The following is a 19,390-nucleotide window of genomic DNA, read 5'->3' as shown; positions in this document are numbered from 1 at the left end:
GCTCTCAATGCTCTTCACTGACTGTCCTGTCTGGTCCCCTTCCCTGGTTCCGGGTCATTCTGGCTGAATCCTTGCTTTCCAAAGTAAGGGGAAATGTCCTGCTGACATTCCAGAATTCTAGATCATGCACAGAGGAATCCCTTCACTCAGAACATCACTGCAGAAATCCCGCTTTATATGGGTGAGGGAATAAGTTGCTTTTCTGCTTAATCTAATGAAAAAATTGAGGATACAAATGAAAATAGCATTGACACACTCGTGATTTTGACAAAAATTTAAAGATTGGTAAAATAATATGTTTGTCAGACTGTAGGATAGTCACTAAGTAATTTGTGGGAACATATATTGGAATACAAATTTGGCAATATTTATAAAAATTTTAAATATTCATACCCTTTACATGTTGACCTAACTTCTATATCTTTCTTATTAGAAAACACACATGTTTTCCCAAGAATTCATGTTCAAAGACGTTGATTTCAGTTCTATTAATCATAGCAGCCAATGGGAAACAACTTATGCGTCCATCGGGAGAAGAAGTATTTAATTACAGCACATACATACTTTAGAATTCTAGGGAGTAGGTGCTGTCATGGAAAGATCTTGCATTCACTTTATTAAGTGGCAAAGATAAGTAGAAGTTAATATATAATTATTACCAAGTATGTTAAAAGAAAAACAATATATTTCTAATACATATATCTGTGAAAAAGCCTAGAATAAACTTTAAAATAATACACACCAGATTGTTAATTGTGGTTACCTCTGAGAAGGGGCCTGAATTTTGGAGGAATTTGTAAAGGAGAGAATTGTGATTAATCTTTATTTTCAGAATTTTTTACAATGACAATATTTGAACTACTACCTTTGTAAGTAAAATATTTAAATAAGCCCAAATCCAGAAACAGGAGCTGTGTGATAATCAATTAAAGTAACTGCTAGCTGAAGCAATAGACAAAGCCTGAAATATAAGTGGCTTAACACAACAAAGTTGTTGTTGTTGTTGTGCACGTAAATTCCGATGTGGGTTGGCAGGGATTCTCCACTCTCAGGTGACCCAGGGGCACAGGCCGCTTCCATCTCCTAGCTCCGCTATCTCAACACAAGGTCTCCATGTTTGCTGCTCAATGGCAGAGGCGGCATGGAAATGGCATACAGGTTCCTGCCCAACTCCAGGTGGACCGCCCAGGAAGGAGAGAAAGACAAGAGGTGGATGAGCACTTGGAGTCTCTCCCATAAGCTGTCACATAGTAGGTGCTCAATAAAAGCAACTACCATAATTTGTTATGACAACACTCTTCTTCATTTCTTGAAGGAGTTTCTGAGAAGACCAAATTTGCCTGGAAATTCGCCAACTTTTTCAAGAGTGCTACAGGTGCTTTTAAATACAGGATCACATCTAGTTTTCAAAGGATCCTGTAAATCTCAGAGGGGAGAACTCATCCTTCTTCACTCAATAGCACTTTTGTGCACCGCTCTTTGCAATCACTTCTATAATCTCAGCAGACTGAGAATTTTCTCCTTGCTTGTCATGCATTGTCAAAATCTTAACTTATGAGCCTCTACTACGTTCCACATGACTGAACATTTCTGAACACCTATATAGGCGCCTTTTAGCACACTGAAAACCAGGATTTTCCTGTGGGGCAGGTACACAGACAAGGGGCAAGGGATGGATGGTTGTTTTAGTCAGCTTGGGCTGCTATAACAAGATACTATGGACTGGGTGATTTAAACAGCAGAAATTTATTTCTCACAATTTCGGGGTCTGCAAAGTGCAAGATCAGGGTGCAGGCAGATTCGGTGTCTGGTGAGGACCTTCTTCCTTCTTTGCAGACGGCCATCTTCTCGTCTTAGGGTCACACGGCCAAGAGAGATCTCTAGTCTCTCTTTTTATAAGGACACTAATCTCATCATGGAGGCTCCACCCTCACGACCTCATCAAAATCTAATTACCGCCTAAAGGCCCCACTTCCTCATACTACCCCATTGGGGGTTATCGTTTCAACATATGAAATTGGGGGGGGGGGCACAAACATGTACTCTGCAACAATGATTGTTTTTTCTTTTTTAATCAGCTAGCATGTCCGCTAAGGAACCATCCTTCACCTCCTAGAAAGATTCCAAGGATTTGAGGAATTCAGCCTCTGGAGATGTTGGCTTACGCAGAGATCTCCATGGTCTTGCCTTATCCACCCTTTATGAGGGAGGCTTTGGTTTTTAACCACATGAGTAAGCTCACTCATCTGTGTATATGTTCAGTGGCCAATTTAAAAACAAAAAATATCCCGTTAGAATCATACTGCAAATATCAGAGTGATATCAAAAATAATCTATCTAATCCAGTTATATCCCAGTAACCAGTAGATTGTGTGCCAAATCTAACTCTACTCAGAAGCCCATTTGGAAAACACTTTGAGAGTTCGTTAAATACACCTAGGGGTAATGACTCTGTATTAGCTTCCTAGAGCTGCTGTACGTAACAAATTTGCACAAACTGGCTGGATTAAAACAACAGAAATTTACTCTCTCACAGTTCTGCAGGCCAACGGTCCAAAATGAAGGTGTCAGCAGGCTGGTTCCTTCCGCAAATTTTGAGGGAGATCTCCATCCATGGCTCTCTCCTAGCTTCTGGCGACTGCCAGCTATCCTTGCCATTCTTTGCCTCATAGATGCACCACTCCAATCTCTGCCTCCATTCTTCATATCCCTTTCTTCTTTGTGTCTGTGTGTGTGTCAGATCTCCTTCTCTTTTCTCTTACACTTACACCATTCATTGTATTTGGGGCCCACCCTAAATCAAAGATAATCTCATCTCAAGATTCCTAATGTAATTACATCCAGAAAGGCTCTATTTCAAAATGAGGCCACATACACAGATACTAGAAATTACAACTTGGACATATCTTTTTGGGGGTCATGATTCAACTCATTATAGATCAGTCTAAACAACACTGTCCAAGCTGAACTTTTTTTTTTTTTACAATTTTATTAGTATTGATTTTATTGTTAGCGATAATATTCACTCCAGCAATTAAAACTTACATAAATATATGGCTTGGTTTTTACAAGTAATTCTTTAAACGTGAATTACCCCTAAAGTTTTTTTTTTTAATTAATGTTATGATAGATTACAACCTTGTGAGATTTCAGTTGTACATTATTGTTAGTCATGTTGTGGGTACACCTCTTCCCTCTTTGTGCCATCCCCCCACCCCCCCTTTTCCCTGGTAACCACGGATCAGATCTCCTTGTCAATATGTTAACTTCCAACTATGAGTGGAGTCAAATAGAGTTCGTCTTTCTCTGACTGGCTTATTTTGCTTAACATAATACCCTCGACGTCCATCCACGTTGCTGCGAATGGGCCAATTTTGTCTATTTTTATGGCTGAGTAGTATTCCATTGTGTATATATACCATATCTTCTTTATCCAATCATCAGTTTCTGGGCATATAGGTTGGTTCCACGTCTTGGCTATTGTAAATAATGCTGCAATGAACATGGGGTGCAAGGGACTCTTGGGATTTCTGATTTCAGGTTCTTAGGATAGATACCCAGTAATGGGATGGCTGGGTCATAGGGTATTTCTATTTTTAAATTTTTGAGAAATCTCCATACTGTTTTCCAAAGTGGCTGTACTAGTTTGCATTCCCACCAACAGTGTATGAGGGTTCCTTTTTCTCCACAACCTCTCCAACATTTGTCGCTCTTGGTTTTGGATGTTTTTGCCAATCTAACGGGGGTAAGGTGATATGTTAGCGTAGTTTTGATTTGCATTTCCCTGATGATTAGCGATGATGAACATCTTTTCATGTGTCTATTGGCCATATTTATATCTTCTTTTGAGAAATGTCTGTTCATGTCCTCTGCCCATTTTTTGATCGGGTTGTTTGTTTTTTTGTTGTTAAGCCGTGTGAGTTCTTTGTATATTATGGAGATTAACCCTTTGTCAGATAAGTGGCTTGTAAATAGTTTTCCCAATTAGTGAGCTGTGTTTTTGTTTCAATCCTGTTTTCCCTTGCCTTGAAGAAGCTCTTTAGTCTGATGAAGTCCCATTTGTTTATTCTTTTTATTGTTTCCCTCAACTGAGGAGTTATAGTGTCTGAAAAGATTCTTTTGAAACTGATGTCAAAGAGTGTACTGCCTATATTCTCTTCTAGAAGACTTATTGTTTCAGGCCTAATCTTTAGGTCTTTGATCCATTTTGAGTTTATTTTGGTGTGTGGTGAAAAAGAATGGTCAATTTTCCATCTTTTGCATGTGGCTGTCCAGTTTTCCCAGCACCATTTGTTGAAGAGACTTTCTTTTCTCCATTGTAGACCCTCTGCTCCTTTGTCGAAGATTAGCTGTCCATAGATGTGTGGTTTTATCTCTGGGCTTTCAATTCTGTTCCATTGATCTGTGGACCTGTTTTTGTACCAGTACCATGCTGTTTTGATCACTGTAGCTTTGTAGTATGTTTTGAAATCGGGGATTGTGATTCTGCCGGCTTTGTTTTTCTTGCTCAGGATTGCTTTAGCAATTCGTGGTCTTTTGTTGCCCCATATGAATTTTAGGATTCTTTGTTCCATTTCTGTGAAGAATGTTCTCGGGATTCTGATTGGGATAGCATTGAATTTGTAGATTGCTTTAGGTAGTATGGACATTTTAACTATGTTTATTCTTCCAATCCATGTGCATGGAATGTCTTTCCATCTCTTTATGTCGTCATCAATTTCTTTCAAGAAAGTCTTGTAGTTTTCATTGTATAGATCCTTCACTTCCTTGGTTAAGTTTATCCCAAGGTATTTTATTCTTTTCGTTGCGATTGTGAATGGGATTGAGTTCTTGAGTTCTTTTTCTGTTAGTTCATTGTTAGTGTATAGAAATGCTACTGATTTATGTATGTTGATTTTATACCCTGCTACTTTGCTGTAGTTGTTGATTATTTCTAATAGTTTTTCTACGGATTCTTTGGGGTTTTCTATATATAAGATCATGTCATCTGCAAACAGCAAGAGTTTTACTTCTTCATTACCTATTTGGATTCCTTTTATTTCTTTTTCCTGCCGAATTGCTCTGGCCAACACCTCCAGTACCATGTTGAATAGGAGTGGTGAAAGTGGGGACCCTTGTCTTGCTCCTGTCCTCAGAGGGATGGCTTTCAGTTTTTGTCCATTGAGTATGATGTTGGCTGTGGGTCTGTCATATATGGCCTTTATTATGTTGAGGTACTTTCCTTCTATACCCATTTTTTTGAGGGTTTTTATCATAAATGGGTGTTGGATCTTGTTGATTGCTTTCTCTGCATCTATTGAGATGATCATGTGGTTTTTGTTTTTCATTTTGTTGATGTAGTGTATCACGTTGATTGACTTGCAGATGTTGAACCATCCCTGTGTCCCTGGTATAAATCCCACATGATCATGGTGTATAATCTTTTTGATGTATTGCTGTATTCGGTTTGCCAGAATTTTGTTGAGGATTTTTGCATCTATGTTCATCAGTGATATCAGCCTGTAGTTCTCCTTCTTTGTGTTGTCCTTGTCAGGTTTGGGGATCAGAGTGATGTTGGCTTCATAGAATGTGTTAGGGAGTACTCCATCTTCCTCAATTTTCTGGAATAGTTTGAGAAGAATAGGTATTAAGTCTTCTTTGAATGTTTGGTAGAATTCTCCAGAGAAGCCGTCTGGTCCTGGACTCTTATTTTTGGGGAGGTTTTTGATTACCGTTTCTATTTCCTTACTTGTGATCGGTCTATTCAGATTCTCCATTTCTTCCTGATTCAGTTTGGGGAGCTTGTAGGAGTCTAGGAAGTTGTCCATTTCTTCCAGGTTGTTCAATTTGTTGGCATATAGTTTTTCCTAGTATTCTCTTATGATCCCTTGTATTTCATTGGTATCTGTTGTGATTTCTCCTCTCTCATTCCTAATTTTATTTATTTGAGATTTCTCTCTTCTTTTCTTGGTGAGTCTGGCTAAAGGTTTGTCGATTTTGCTAATTTTTTCAAAGAACCAACTCTTTGTTTCATTGATCCTTTCTACTGTCTTTTTTGTTTCAGTATCGTTTATTTCTGCTCTTATTTTTATTATTTCCCTCCTTCTACTGACTCTGGGCTTTGTTTGTTCTTCTTTTTCTAGTTCTGTTAGGTGTCATTTGAGGTTGCTTATGTGAGCTTTTTCTTGTTTAGTGAGGTGAGCCTGTATTGCGATGAATTTCCCTCTTAGGACTGCTTTTGCTGCATCCCAAATGATTTGGTATCTCGTGTTCTCATTTTCATTTGTCTCCAGATAATATTTGATTTCTTCTTTAATTTCTTCAATGATCCATTGTTTGTTCAGAAGCGTGTTGTTTAGTCTCCACATTTTTGCACCTTTCTCTGCTTTTTTCTTGTAGTTGATTTCTAGTTTCATAGCATTATGATCAGAAAAGATGCTTGATATTATTTCAACTCTCTTGTATTTATTGATGTTTGCTTTGTTTCCCAAAATATGGTCAATCCTTGAGAATGTTCCATGTGCACTTGAGAAGAATGTGTAACCTGCTGTTTTTGGATGAAGTGTTCTATATATATCTATTAAGTCCATCTGGTCTAATTTTTCATTTAATTCTATTATTTCCTTGTTGATTTTCTGTCTGGATGTTCTGTCCATTGGTGTTAATGGTGTGTTGAGGTCCCCTACTATTATTGTATTGTTGTTGATGTCTTCTTTTAGTTCTATTAAGAGTTGCCTTACAAATTTTGGTGCTCCTGTGTTGGGTGCGTATATATTTATAAGTGTTATGTCTTCTTGGTGGAGAGTCCCTTTTATCATTATATACTGTCCCTCTTTGTCTTTCTTTATCTGTTTTGCTTTGAAGTCTACCTTGTCTGATATTAGTATAGTGACACCTGCTTTCTTTTATTCATTATTAGCTTGGAGTATTGTTCTCCATCCCTTCACTCTGAGTCTGTGTTTGTCTTTGGGGCTGAGGTGTGTTTCCTGGAGGCAGCATATTGTTGGGTCTTGTTCTTTGATCCATCCTGTCACTCTGTGTCTTTCGATTGGGGAGTTCAATCCATTTACATTTAGAGTGATTATTGAGATGTGGGGGCCTACCACTACCATTTTATGTCTTGTTTTCCGGTTTTCTTCAATTTCCTTTGTTTCTCGTCCCATGGTTTAATCTGTTCTGATGAAGAGCTGCTACTCTCTGTTGTTGTCCTTCTACTTATCTCCTTTGCTCTTGGTTTTGTAGCCCCTTTCCTTTTTTTGATTTTTCAGGAATGAGGGTTTTCCTGAGGATTTCCTGAAGAGGAGGTTTTGTGGCAATGAACTCCCTTAATTTTTGTTTATCTGGGAACGTTTTTATTTCTCCATCATATTTGAAGGATATTTTCGCTGGGTAGAGAATTCTCGGCTGTAGGTTTTTGTCCTTCAGATTTTTGAATATATCATTCCACTCTCTTCTAGCCTGTAAAGTTTCTGCTGAGAAATCTGCTGATAGCCTGATGGGGGTTCCTTTGTAGGTTAGTTTCTTTTGCCTGGCTGTCCTTAGTATTTTCTCCTTGTCATTGACTTTTGCTAGCTTCACTACTATATGCCGTGGGGTTGGTCTTCTTGCATTGATAAAGTTTGGAGATCTATTGGTTTCTGTCACCTGAAGATCCATCTCTCTCACCAGATTTGGGAAGTTCTCAGCCATTATTTCTTTGAATAGGCTTTCTGCCCCTTTCTCCTTCTCTTCTCCCTCTGGTATACCTATAATCCTTATGTTGCATCTCCTAATTGTGTCTGATAATTCTCGGAGAGTTTCTTCACTTCTTTTTAGTCTTACTTCTCTCTCCTCCTCTGCCTACAGCATTTCTATATTCCCATCTTCCAAATTGCTAATTCTTTCCTCCATATTATCGGCCCTACTGTTCAGTGCATCTAGATTTTTCTGAATCTCCTCTATTGCGTTCTTCATTTCCAGTATTTCTGTTTGGTTCTTCTTTATCGTATCAAACTCTTTTGTGACATAGCTCCTGAACTCGTTGAGTTGTCTATCTGAATTCTCTCTTAACTCATTGAGTATTTTAATGATGGCTGTTTTGAAGTCATCATCATTTAGGTTATATATTTCATTTTCTTTGGGATTGTTTTCTGTGTATTTGTTATCTTCCTTCTGTTCTGGAGATTTAATGTATTTTTTCATATTGCTTGATGTTGTAGATTTGTGCCTCCGCATAGAGATAGAGTTTAGTTGCTCCTTCCACTTGTTTCTGCTGGTGTAGTGGGGGAGCAGCTGTTTATACTGCACCAACCAGGAACCCTATCTGCAGTTGCTAACTGGGCCTGGGCCCCTCCTCGTAGTCACAGTGGTCCTTTGGATTCCCTCTTCTGCCATGGGGGCCGTCACGGGGGGGGGGGGGCTTCAGGCTGCTGGTGCCTACTGCTGCAGCCCACCTAGATGTGCTCCCTCCTTGGGGTCTGCAACGGTGTTATGGGCTTTTCCAGCGGCCAGGGGTAGGATCACTTATATTTGCCGCTCCATCACTGTCAGCACCCACAAAATCTCACTTGTCCACTATGGGTCGCAGCAGAGCTATTGGCATCTTCTACAGTCAGTGGTTAGCTCACTTAGCTATGCTACTTTTGTCCCAGGGTCTTCCAGCCTTGTGGCTGCCGGATGGGTGCTCTCTACTAGTGCTGTGCAGAGGCTTTCGCTGAGGCTGCTGTGAGCCTGTAGGGTTTCCCCCTAGGCTACGGAGCCGGGTCGCTGGAACTCCACCCAGCCCCAGTCCTGTTCCCCAGGAACTTGGGGAGCCCTTTGCCCTGTCTGGGGGATAGCCGGAGATCCTGATTTCAGTGGTAGCTGGTCAGCTGCTGCCCTGCCTGATATTCTCCTCTCTGGGACCCTCCGGGTGTTGTGGATGCTGGGCGTAGCCCCTCCGCTAATGGCAGACAGAGAGTTTTGTCTGCTGCCCGGGTGGAACTCTGGAGCTTCCCCCCCGGGCTGCGGAGCCGGCCTCTGGAACTCCACTCAGCCCCAGTCATCTCCGAGATCTCCAGCAATCCCTTGCCCCACAGGGCGGGCAATGGCAGCTGGGGGTCGCCGTGCCCTCTGGGATTGTCTCTGGGACTTTCCTGGAGTTGTGAATGCTGGGCGTAGCCCCTCCGCTAATGGCAGACAGAGAGTTTTGTCTGCTGCCCAGGCGGAACTCTGGAGCTTCCCCTCCGGGCCGCGGAGCCGGCCTCTGGAGCTTCACCCAGCCCCAGTCCTCTCCAAGATCTCCGGCAATCCCTTGCCCCACTGTGCAGGCAGTGGCAGCTGGGGGGCCGCCGTACCCTCTGTGATTCTCTCTGGGACCCTCCAGGTGCCGTGGACACCAGGTGGGATCTCCCCACCAATGGCAGGGCGAGACTCTCCCCGCGGGCTCAGGTGTGTAACTCTAGAGTTTCCCTCTGCGTTTAGGACTAATTGCGGGGGGTTTAGGTAGGGTTCTGGTCACCTGTTTCCACCGTCACTCCTCTAGTATGTGCTCGCTCCTGCCCTAGGTGTGTGTTGATCTTCTGGGGGCATCTGTTGGAAGAAAGCCGCTTGCAGGTACTAGGCTGTTCAGTCGGGGTCGGAGAGTTTTCACCTATCTCCACCTCCTCCTGGAGGGAAGTCCGTCTGCCTTCCGATGTATAGTCGCGTGGGTCTCTCAGACGTCCTGAGATGCTATCTGGATATCCTTTGTTAAGCGATGAGTGTCCAAATAATTGTAGACTCGAAGGGGGAGAGACAAAAAGGACTACTCACAGCGCCATCTTGGATCCAACTCTCCAAACTGAACTTTTAAGTTAAGGGGATGTTGCTATCAGGGCTCCAGAATGACAGATGCCACAGCCAGGGCACTTTTTCAGGGAGTAGGAATGTTCTATGATGGGGGTAGGCAGGTGGTTCTGAGTTGTCCACTGGGAGCAGGGCACAGCCTTCAGAGGAGGAGATAGTGAAGAGCTGGTCAGCAGGCCAGGTTCTGACATTGGACAGGAGGGCATGCTGGGGAAGATCAGGGGGAGGGTGCTGAAATTCGGGAAATTACTAGGACTGGACACCAATGCCAGCACCTGGACAGAGTCAACTATTAAGGTATCCTAGGGCTCAGACCATGAGGACCCGAGATAAATAAACTCAGACAATCCCCAAATTATGTGTTATTCTCATTTCCCCTTCCTTCTTTAGGCTTGCTTTTAGTACCTTGCCACATGGTCCTTCTTTCTGCCCCCTGAGAGACATTATGGATTACTGAGAAGAGAAATGGAGTAAGAGACAGAAGACCTGCCTCAGGCCAGGAGAAATGGGAACAATGTGGGCCCCCGATGAACCCAGACCAGGGTTCTAGCCCCAGCCCTGTCCCTTACTAGCGGTATCATCTTAGGCAAACTGCCAAGCACTATGAGCCTTAGATTCCTCATCTGTAAAATGCATTTGATAAGCCCCATCTTGTAGGACTGCTGGAATGTAGGCAAAGTCGGAAAATCGTGTGACATAGTGACTGGCATTTATTGGGTCCTTAATGAACGGCAGTTACTACTAATATTATTTTGTCCCCAGACCCTACTGCTCGCTCCTCTGGGATTTTGTTTTTATCCAGGACATCTCAGACAATATGCAGCTCAATAAGGAGACAGACTATCAAATCAGGCAAAAATGCAGCTTCACAAATAAGTCACTAAATTCTTCCTGTTAGAGAATATATTAATTTGGGTCTGGGTTAATCTTCCCTAGCTGATATAACTCCAAGTTCCCAGAATTTAAGTCAAAGACCAACTCCTTCCTTCCCTACCAGTTGCTCATTCATCCAAAACACTATTTTCATTCATTTCACTGCACCAAAACCTAGACCTTGCTTAGACTTGGCCTAATTACACTTAAGATAACCTATCTTTAATGCCATTTTAATGGAGCAGGCTCTGGCTCTCTCAGGCATGGAAAAGAGTGCCACCCTAGGGGCTTCTGGGCACACTTCAAGGGAGTGTCACCCTATTCTCAAGAAATCATAGCAGATGATGTGTATGGAACAACTATTCCATGCGCTGTGTCAACTGCACTGGGACAAGAGTTCAGGACACCTTCCACACCTGCTCCAGGTGGAGATTTCTCTCTGGTTTATCCAGGATCCAAAAGTAACTACTAAGCAGCTTTCCATTCTAGGCTTTTCTCTCACCTTTAAAACACGCCATCTGAGAGTCTGGCCCCTGCCACCACCCACAGCTTAAGTTATAATGAATTCCCATAGAAGGAATTGCAGTTTCCCAAAGCCCAAACTGCCTTGACTCAGGGCATTTCCACTTGACTGCTTGCATCTGGAGCCCCACTCCTCACTCCTTGTTTTCACTTGTTCTGTAGGTGACTGAGACAATCTCACCATCTTCCCGATATGACGGCTTCCCCTAGCCTCTACCATTCTAGGAGCAGGGGTCTGTCTTGCTTATCACAGTATTTCCATGATTAATACAGTGCTTCCCAAAGATAAAATATCCAATTCACGGTTGGAGAATAAATAAGTCAGTGAGCAGGATCGTTCATTTATTAAGATTAATTAAGATTATTCCTACTTTCTTGAATAAGTCAAGCAAATCCAGCTGTGTATCTTTCAATTTTACAGAACAACAGACTAAAGTGGTTGAGGGAATCCAAAAATTAACCAACTTTTACATTTTTTTCTCTATTTCCTGCTGAGTTCTTTTACATTTCCAAGGCAATTCTTATTCCAACGTCAGGTTATCTTGTTCCAGATCACAAAAGAAGATGGAAGGTTCTCCAATTTGTTTTACAAATTATCAAAACTCTCATTCTTAAACCTGATAAACAGCAATAAATGTGTCCAGTGTCATTCATAAACTTAACATTTTAAAGCTAATAAATCTGCTAAAAGTAACAGCATTTAAAAAATAACTAGAAAGATGCACAATTAAAATATACAACTATGTACTGGGGGGCTTTGGGGAGAAAAAGAAGAAAAAAGAGAAGATTGGCAACAGCTGTTAGCTCAGGTGCCAATCTTTAAAAAGATAACAATAAAAAATATTTTTTAAAATATCAAGAGGAAAAAAAAAGATAAACCTTCAAGTCACCCATAGAGAACAGGAACACAAAGCTGTGTTTTCCCAGGGTGACCCTGACGCTCTTCTACTCAGAACTTTCACTGCCCTTTTCAAAGAGAGTGAAGATGTGGTTTCATTCTTCAGTTGGGGCAGGAGAGGCTGCTGATCGTTGCTGTGCAATGAACATGGCAGTAGTAGTATCCCCGGGGCCAACTCTGGGCCGGGCTCTCTCTTCCTCATCTCTTAATGCGTCTTGATACCAGAATGAGAAGGAAATGGGGTCAGTCCCTTTTATCTTGGCCAAAAATTCCAGAACTTTCCTCTTGCTGGTTTCGGCATGGGCCCTTGGACCCCACAGGAATTCGTAGCGTGTAGGATCACTATTAGGCACCTGCCGGTACTCCAGGTAATTCTCCTGCACCCAATCTCTGGTAATGAGCTTCCTGGGCTCCCCATAAATGAAGTGCTCCTTCCCAGCATACACTCCCATCATATTCAGGAACTCCCAAATGTCCTCCTCACGGGCACAGTCGCCCTCTATGAAGATCACACACAGGATGATTAACAGCAGGCCGTTTTTAGGCAGGCTCTGGTTGTCACTAAGTATCTCATCATGGGTGAGGTCCAGTGAGTTGACAAGGACATAGGAGTGGATGGTGGGGTCCACTTCTTTCACATCAATGCCAGAGATCACCTCCAAGCACTTAGAAGCTTTCTTGAAGATCAGAGAGAATCGTTTCTTGTACCTCTTGATGACAATCTTCAGCATTTCTGCCTTTGTGATGGGCTCCTTCAATCGATACTTGAGGATCATGAAATGCACTAAATCAGTCACCTTCTCATCTAGCCAGTCCCTGGGCAAGGATTCAGTATCTGCTGAGGTCTTCGAGGAGCTCGTGTCTTCCTCTCCTTGGCTGCTGAAGCCTCCGTCTGATGTGCTCCATGAAGTGGAGGAGAAGGAGCAGGAGCTTGGAGGACTCTGATGAGGACTCAATGCCACAGTGGCAGGCTCCTCCCACTTTTCCTCTTTCTCCCCCTCCTCTTCCTTTCCCTTTTCTTCCTCCTGTTCCTCTTCCTCCTCCTCCTCCTCTGTGCTGCTTGGGATCACAGGATAGGAAGGGGGGGAGGAGGAGGTGGAGGGGTAGGAGAAGGTGAAAGAGCAAGAGGAAATGGAGGAGATATCATCCTCCTCCTCAGCTGTGGAAACATGTGGTACTGACAGGTTCTGTATCTCATTTTGGGCCCAAAAGTCTGGCTCAAATGTGAGGCATGGATGCTTTGGAGCGTCAGACATGATGACTCTTGTTGGAGGCAGCAGGTAGAAGTGTGAGCAGGATGCTGGGCGATGAGATCCCACAGGCCTAGGTGAGAGAGGGAGAGGGTCAGCAGCCTCAGCAGTGAAACACACTCTTGGCAGCTCTGACAAAGGCCAACTAGAGGTCTCCTGTATGCAGGGTGCCCTCGGGGCTTACAGAGCTCCTGTCTTCCTGGACAGTTTGTCCTCTAGGAACCTGCAGGAGGATGTGAGAATGTTCCTCAGGGTTCACCGGCCAGTACAGTCCAAGGCTTCCAGCGTTGACTGTGGGCCAGAGGGGTCAAGCACATGCAGTTCCTTCTGTTCTGGTGTGGGTGGAGTCCTTGGTAGACATTCAGGGGGTGTACCTCACCCTTGACTCCTAGCACTGCCTGGACCTCCTCCGCTCTGCTCACTTGACAACATGTACTTGACACCAAGGCCCTCACCTCATTGTTCCTGGAACCCCTGGCACGTGAGGAGGGGCTAGGCTGTGAGGCATCCACAGCTCTGGAGTGGCTGATCCCCTCTGTGCTCACTAAGTTTCACACCTTTACCCTCACAAGGCCTGCCCTCCCCACCCCAACCCACCTCTGCTAGCCTTAGCCAATGAGCAAGAAAGCAAGAGCGACTCATTCGACCACACCTACTCAGGGCCTCCTAGGGTGACAACAAGGGCTGGCTGAAGTCTGTGGGGATCCCTCTCTCCTGGCTGAGAGTTACCCTCATTCCTCACCTTGATGCATGGTAGGGCCTGGGAAACTTCCCTCTGCTGTCCTGAGCCCAGCCCCTTCAAAACAAGCCCTCACCTCCCTGAGAGCACCAAGAAGGAAGTGAGGATGCACCATATCTGGCCACTGTGCCCCAGGGCCTCCCAGAGCTGACAGCAAGGGCAGGGTAGGGCTGAGTATGCCTTCACTGTTGGGTGGGGGTGGGCCCTCAGTCCTCACTCAGGGTCCTTACCTGAAACCCTGGCAGAGTCTGGGACTCCTCCCTCTGCTGACCTGATGTGGCTCCCCCTCAGACCGCTGCCTCAGCACAAGGCCCTCACCACCCTGAGAACTTCTGGACAAAAGTGAGGAGGCACCACATCTTGCCACTGCTGCTAGGTCCTTCCAGGGCTAAAAGCGAGGTCTGGGCCCCACCTGTTCTGTGGTGCGGCCATGTTCAATCCTCCCTTGTTGTATTCATCATTACTTCTGGCAGGGCCTGGGCCACCCCCTGCTCACTGGACATCGCCCCCTCAGACCATGACCTCACCTCTCTGAGACATCTCCCTCACCCTAGCAGAAAGTGAGGGCATACCAAATCCAGCTGACCCTTCCTGGGTCCTCCCATGGCCGAGAACAAGAGACAGCCAGACTCTATGTGGTCTCTTCTTTCTGGGGTGGGAAATATCTTTGGTCCTCACCAAGGGTCCTTACCTTGACTCCTGGTAGAGCTTGGGACTACTCCCTCTTCTGACCTGATGTGGCTCCCTCAGCTGACCTGTCTTCACACTCAGACCAAGGCCTTTGCCTCCCTGAGACACTCGAGACAAAAGTGAAGAGACGTCACATCTAGCCACCCCTGCCTGGGGTCTCCTAGGGCGGACAAAGGGGCTGAACCCCATCCGTTCTGGGATGAGGGGGTTCCCTCTGTCCGCCATTAAAGTATTCTTGACTCCTGGCAGGGCCTGGCTTCACCTCCTCTGGTGACCTGAAATCACCCTCTCAGATGAAGGCCTCACCTCTCAGAGACACCTCCACCCACCCCATGCAGGAAGTGAGAGCAGACCACACCCAGGCATTTCTGCCGAGATCCTTCCAGGGTAGACAGTGGGGACAGGGTGGAGTTTCTGTGAGGCCCCTCTGTCTTGGTTGAGGGATACACTTAGTCCTCCTTCAAGGCCTTACCTTGTCTTGACTCCTCACAGATCCTGGGACTCCTCCCTCTGCTGATGTCACCAGTTCAGACCAACGTTTTCACCTCCCTGGGACACTCCAGACAGAAGTAAAAAGACACCAAATCCAGCCGCCTCTGCCTGGGGTCTGTTCTGGCCCAGGGAATACCATGAACCCTCCCTCAAGGTTTTCATCTGTACTTCTGGCAAGGCCTCTCCTGCCCCCTGCTGACCTGAAGTTCCACCTCCAACCAAGACCTCACCGCCCTGAGACTCTCCACCCTCTTGACTCCTGGTAGAGCTCTGGGCAGAAGTGAGAGCTCCTCCCTCCGGGCCCCCTTCCCAGACCCTCCCAGGGCCTTCAGGCCTCACCAAGGGTCCTTGACTCCTGGCAGAGCCTGGGACTCCTCCCTCTTCTGAACTGATGTGGCTCCCCCTCGGACTGTCACCTCCACAGACCAAGGCCCTCACCTCCCCCAGACAAAAGTAAGAAAATGTCACATCTGGCCAACCTTGCTTGTGTTGCTTGCTTCCTTGTCTCCTCGGGTTGGCAGGTGCGGCAGGGCCGGGGTCCCCTTTCTCTAGGATTTGGGTATTTTCAGGTCACATCTACCTGGGGTGTAAGATCCTCTCAATCCTCCCTCACTGTTCTCTCCTTGATGGCTGGCAGGGCCTGGGACTGTACCCTTTAACCTGAGGTCACACCCCTCGGAAAAAGCCTCACCTCCCTCAGACTCCCAAAGTGGAAGTCAGGAAACATCACATTTGGCAACCTTGCCGTGTGGCTTCCCAGGGCTGGCAGCAGGGACAAGTTGCTGTGAGACCTCTCTCTATGGGGTGAGAGGTCCTCTAAATGAGTCTTCATCTTGACATCTGGCAGGCTGTGGTACTCCTCCCTCTGCTGAACTCCGGCCCTACCTCTCAGACCAAAGTCTTCACCTCCCAGACACCCACCCCCGACCCAGAAGAACGGGAGGGGGACCACGGCCAGTAACCACGCCCCTGGCACGCCTGTGTTGACAGCAAGGGCAGAGAACCTTCGGGCCCCATGTGTTCTGGTGCAGGGGGTGCCCTCAGTCCTGAAACTGACCCTGGGTAGGGCCTGGGACTCCTGCCCCTGCCGATCCACCCTCACCCCTTCAGACCCAGGACCTCACTCCCCTGAAAACCTCCAGATAAAAGCAGAGGCCACATCCCGCCACTCCCACCAGGGTCTCCTAGGGCTTGACAGCAGGGACTGAACCCCATCTGTTCTGCAGCAGGAGGCATCTTCTGTCCTCCTGCTGGGTATTCCCATTGCCCCCCACACGAAGGACTCGCTTCCATGAGACAAGCCCAACCGCTTCCTGGAAGAAGCAAGGGAGCACCGCATCCGGCCGCCCCTGCCCGAGTCCTCCCGCGGTCGACAGTGGGGGCAGAGTGGGGTTTGGGGGCCTCTCTCTCTAGAAGGTGCCACCGTCCATCCTCAAAGTAGTCACACTGATTCCCCACGGGGCGGCACCCTCTCGCTTCTGCCGACCTGATGACGCTCCCTCGGCCCACCCCGCCGGCTCCCTGAGAACCGGAAACGGAAAGCAGGGCGTAAGGAGGGGCTCCTGTGCTCTCAGCCCGCCAAGTCGGGCTGACACGAGGGCTTCTGCGGGGCCCGCTGTCTGGATTGGCAGGTCCCCTCCCTCAGGGTCCTCATCTTGAAGCCGAGCAGGGCCCAGGCCTCCTCCCTCCACAGAGTCCCCCCTCAGACAAAGCCTCAAGGGTGGCCCGCTGGCACAACGCTTAAGTGCGCACATTCCGCTTCTCGGAGGCCCCAGGTTCGCCGGTTTGGATCCCGGGTGCGGACATGGCACCGCTTGGCAAAAGCCACACTATGGCAGGCGTCCCACATATAAAGTAGAGAAAGATGGGCACGGATGTTAGCTCAGGGCAGGCTTCCTCAGCAAAAAGAGGAGGATTGGCAGCAGTTAGCTCAGGGATAATGTTCCTCAAAAAAAAAAAAAGGAAAAGCCTCACGTCCAGCCTGAGGCTCCTTGGGATGACAACAGGGGCACAGCTGAGGTGGCCGGCTCCCACTCTCCGGTGAGCTCTCCTCTCATTCCTCCCTCAGGGTCCTCACCTTGCAGCCTGGCAGAGCCTAGGGCTCCTCTCTTGTGACCAAACCCTGCTCCTCAGACAGAGCCTCACCTCACTCACACTCCCAAGATGAGTTCCCACGCCACATCCGGGAATCCCGCCCCGGGCCTCGCACAGACTATGGCAAGTGCCCCTACATGCAGTGGGCGGTGCCTCCACGCCTCCCTCAAGGTCTTCTCCTTGATGATTGGCCAGGCCCAGGACTCCTCCCTCTGCTGAGCTGAAGCCCCACCCCTCAGACTCCGGAGATCCAAGTCCGGAAAAGGAACAAACGGAACATCCGAGCACCCTGCCTAGCCCTCCTGGGGCTAGCGGAAAAGGCAAGGCAGGACTGGCGCTCCTTTATCTGGGTTAGGAGCTCCCCTCACTCCTCCCTGTGGGCCCTCACCTTCCGTCCGGCCACGCCGCTGGCCCCTCCCTCCGCTGACCTGAGTTGGGGCCTCAGGCGCAGCCTTCCGACCCTCAGACCCCGAGTGTTCAGCAGGAGACACGTCACACAGAGCACCTGGGCTTGGGGTGTTCCAGGACCGACAGCACAGGCCGGGCTGGCTCACTCGGTGCTGGGCGCTCTCCCTGCAGTCCTCCCTCAGTGTCCTCACCTTGCAGCCTGGCAGAGCCTAGGGCTCCTCTCTCCTGACCTAAGCCTGCCCCTCACACAGAGCCTCACGTCGCTCAGACTCCCAAGAGGAAGGTCCCCACACAGCACATCCGGGAACCCTGCCTGGGGTCTCCCAGGGATGACGGCAGGGGCAGGGTGAAACCGGAATCCCTCCGCTGGGCCAGGGGTGGCAAAGGTACTCAGTCTTAGCTCGGAGTTCTCACTTTTGGGACTGCCTGGGTCACTTCTCTCTGTTGACCTGAGTTCCTGCGCTCCAGAACATGCCCCTCTCCTCCCTGAAAACATCAAGGTTTCGCAAGTGAGGGAGCATCATATCGGCCACTATGAGCCAGGGCTACGGAGGGTTGACATCAAGAGCAGGGCAAACTACACCCCCTGCCCCCATCTGAGAATGTAGGCATACCCTCAGACGTGTCCAAGATATTTGTATTTACTCCTGATAGGGCTTGCATTCCTCCGTTTTGCTAACCTGATGATGGGTCCCTCAGTCCAAGGCCCCCATTTCTCTGAGACTCCCATTCTCAAAAGAGGACATGGGGGGCGGTGTTCTGCCTACTTGGGGCCTTCCATGCTGACAGCATGGGCAGCTTTCTGTGGGTCCCTCTCTGCGTGGAAAGGGAGTCTCTTCAGTTCTCCCTCAAGATTCTCCTCTGGATGCCTGGCAGGGCCTGGGCACCTCTGAGCAAGGTCCTCACCTCTCCCTGATGCCCTAGTGGGAAGTCAGGGGAGGCCACATCTGGCCACGTCGCTCTAGGGCCTCTCAGGACTCAAAGCAGATAAAGGGCTGGATTCTGTGGTACATCCTCTGTCTGGGTCAGGGTTCTATTTGGTCCTCCTTCGGGGCCCTCATGTTGATGTCTAGCAAAGACAGATACCTCCCTTCTCATGACCATAACCAGTGACCATGCCCTGGGGCTTCTCAGGGCTAACCACAAAAACAGGGCAGGGCTGGAGTCCGTTTCTTCAGGCCCTCAAATCCTCCTTGAGGTCCTCACCTTGGTAACTGGCAAGGTCTAGACTCCTCCCTCTGTTGACCTATGTCTGTCACCCTCAGACCAAGGCCTCCTTTCCTGAGACCCCCAAGCTGGAAATGAGGGCGGGGTGCTCAGCCTGAGACCCCTGCCTGTAGTCTCCCAGGACTGACATCAGCAGTGAAGCAGGATTCTGTGGGGGTACCTTCTGATCTGGAATGGGTGGACCCCTCAGTCCTCTTTTGAGGGTTCTCATCTTGTATCCTGGCTTATCAATTGAATGCTATGTGGGAAATTATCCCTCCCTGCCAGCTCTGACCATTTGCTTAAGCGCCACTCTTACACAGAATGGTTTCAGTTTCCAGGCTAGATGCTGGGTGGGGGAGTAGCAGCACTCATGACAGAGAAAAAGCACAACTTCCCATAGGGTCTCTTCAACAGCCAGACGTAGACTTTGGA

The 19,390-nt window shown here is 47.4% G+C and overlaps 1 protein-coding gene across 4 annotated transcripts; it reads right to left on the bottom strand.

Annotated features, from left to right (window-relative positions):
- Window positions 1-11,506: 11,506 nt before the first annotated feature.
- Window positions 11,507-18,040, bottom strand: LOC139081089 (melanoma-associated antigen 10-like). Of its 4 annotated transcripts, XM_070605252.1 has the most exons (6): window positions 17,941-18,040; window positions 15,727-15,795; window positions 15,228-15,367; window positions 14,757-14,854; window positions 13,511-13,549; window positions 11,507-13,399 (listed from the first exon to the last, which is right to left on the bottom strand). In XM_070605252.1, exon 6 carries the CDS (start codon window positions 13,330-13,332, stop codon window positions 12,172-12,174), a length of 1,161 nt encoding a protein of 386 aa, XP_070461353.1. In that variant the 5' UTR covers window positions 13,333-13,399; window positions 13,511-13,549; window positions 14,757-14,854; window positions 15,228-15,367; window positions 15,727-15,795; window positions 17,941-18,040; the 3' UTR covers window positions 11,507-12,171. The 4 variants fall into 4 exon arrangements, with proteins under 4 accessions (XP_070461353.1, XP_070461354.1, XP_070461352.1 ...); XM_070605253.1 differs by lacking the exons at window positions 13,511-13,549; window positions 17,941-18,040 and adding an exon at window positions 17,393-17,420; XM_070605251.1 differs by lacking the exon at window positions 17,941-18,040 and having other exon boundaries at window positions 14,757-14,862; window positions 15,228-15,972.
- Between the last annotated feature and the right edge of the window lie 1,350 nt (window positions 18,041-19,390).

Source organism: Equus przewalskii, chromosome X (assembly GCF_037783145.1).
Source record: "Equus przewalskii isolate Varuska chromosome X, EquPr2, whole genome shotgun sequence".
NCBI lineage: Eukaryota > Metazoa > Chordata > Mammalia > Perissodactyla > Equidae > Equus > Equus przewalskii.
This window is presented reverse-complemented; position numbering and strand designations above follow the sequence as displayed.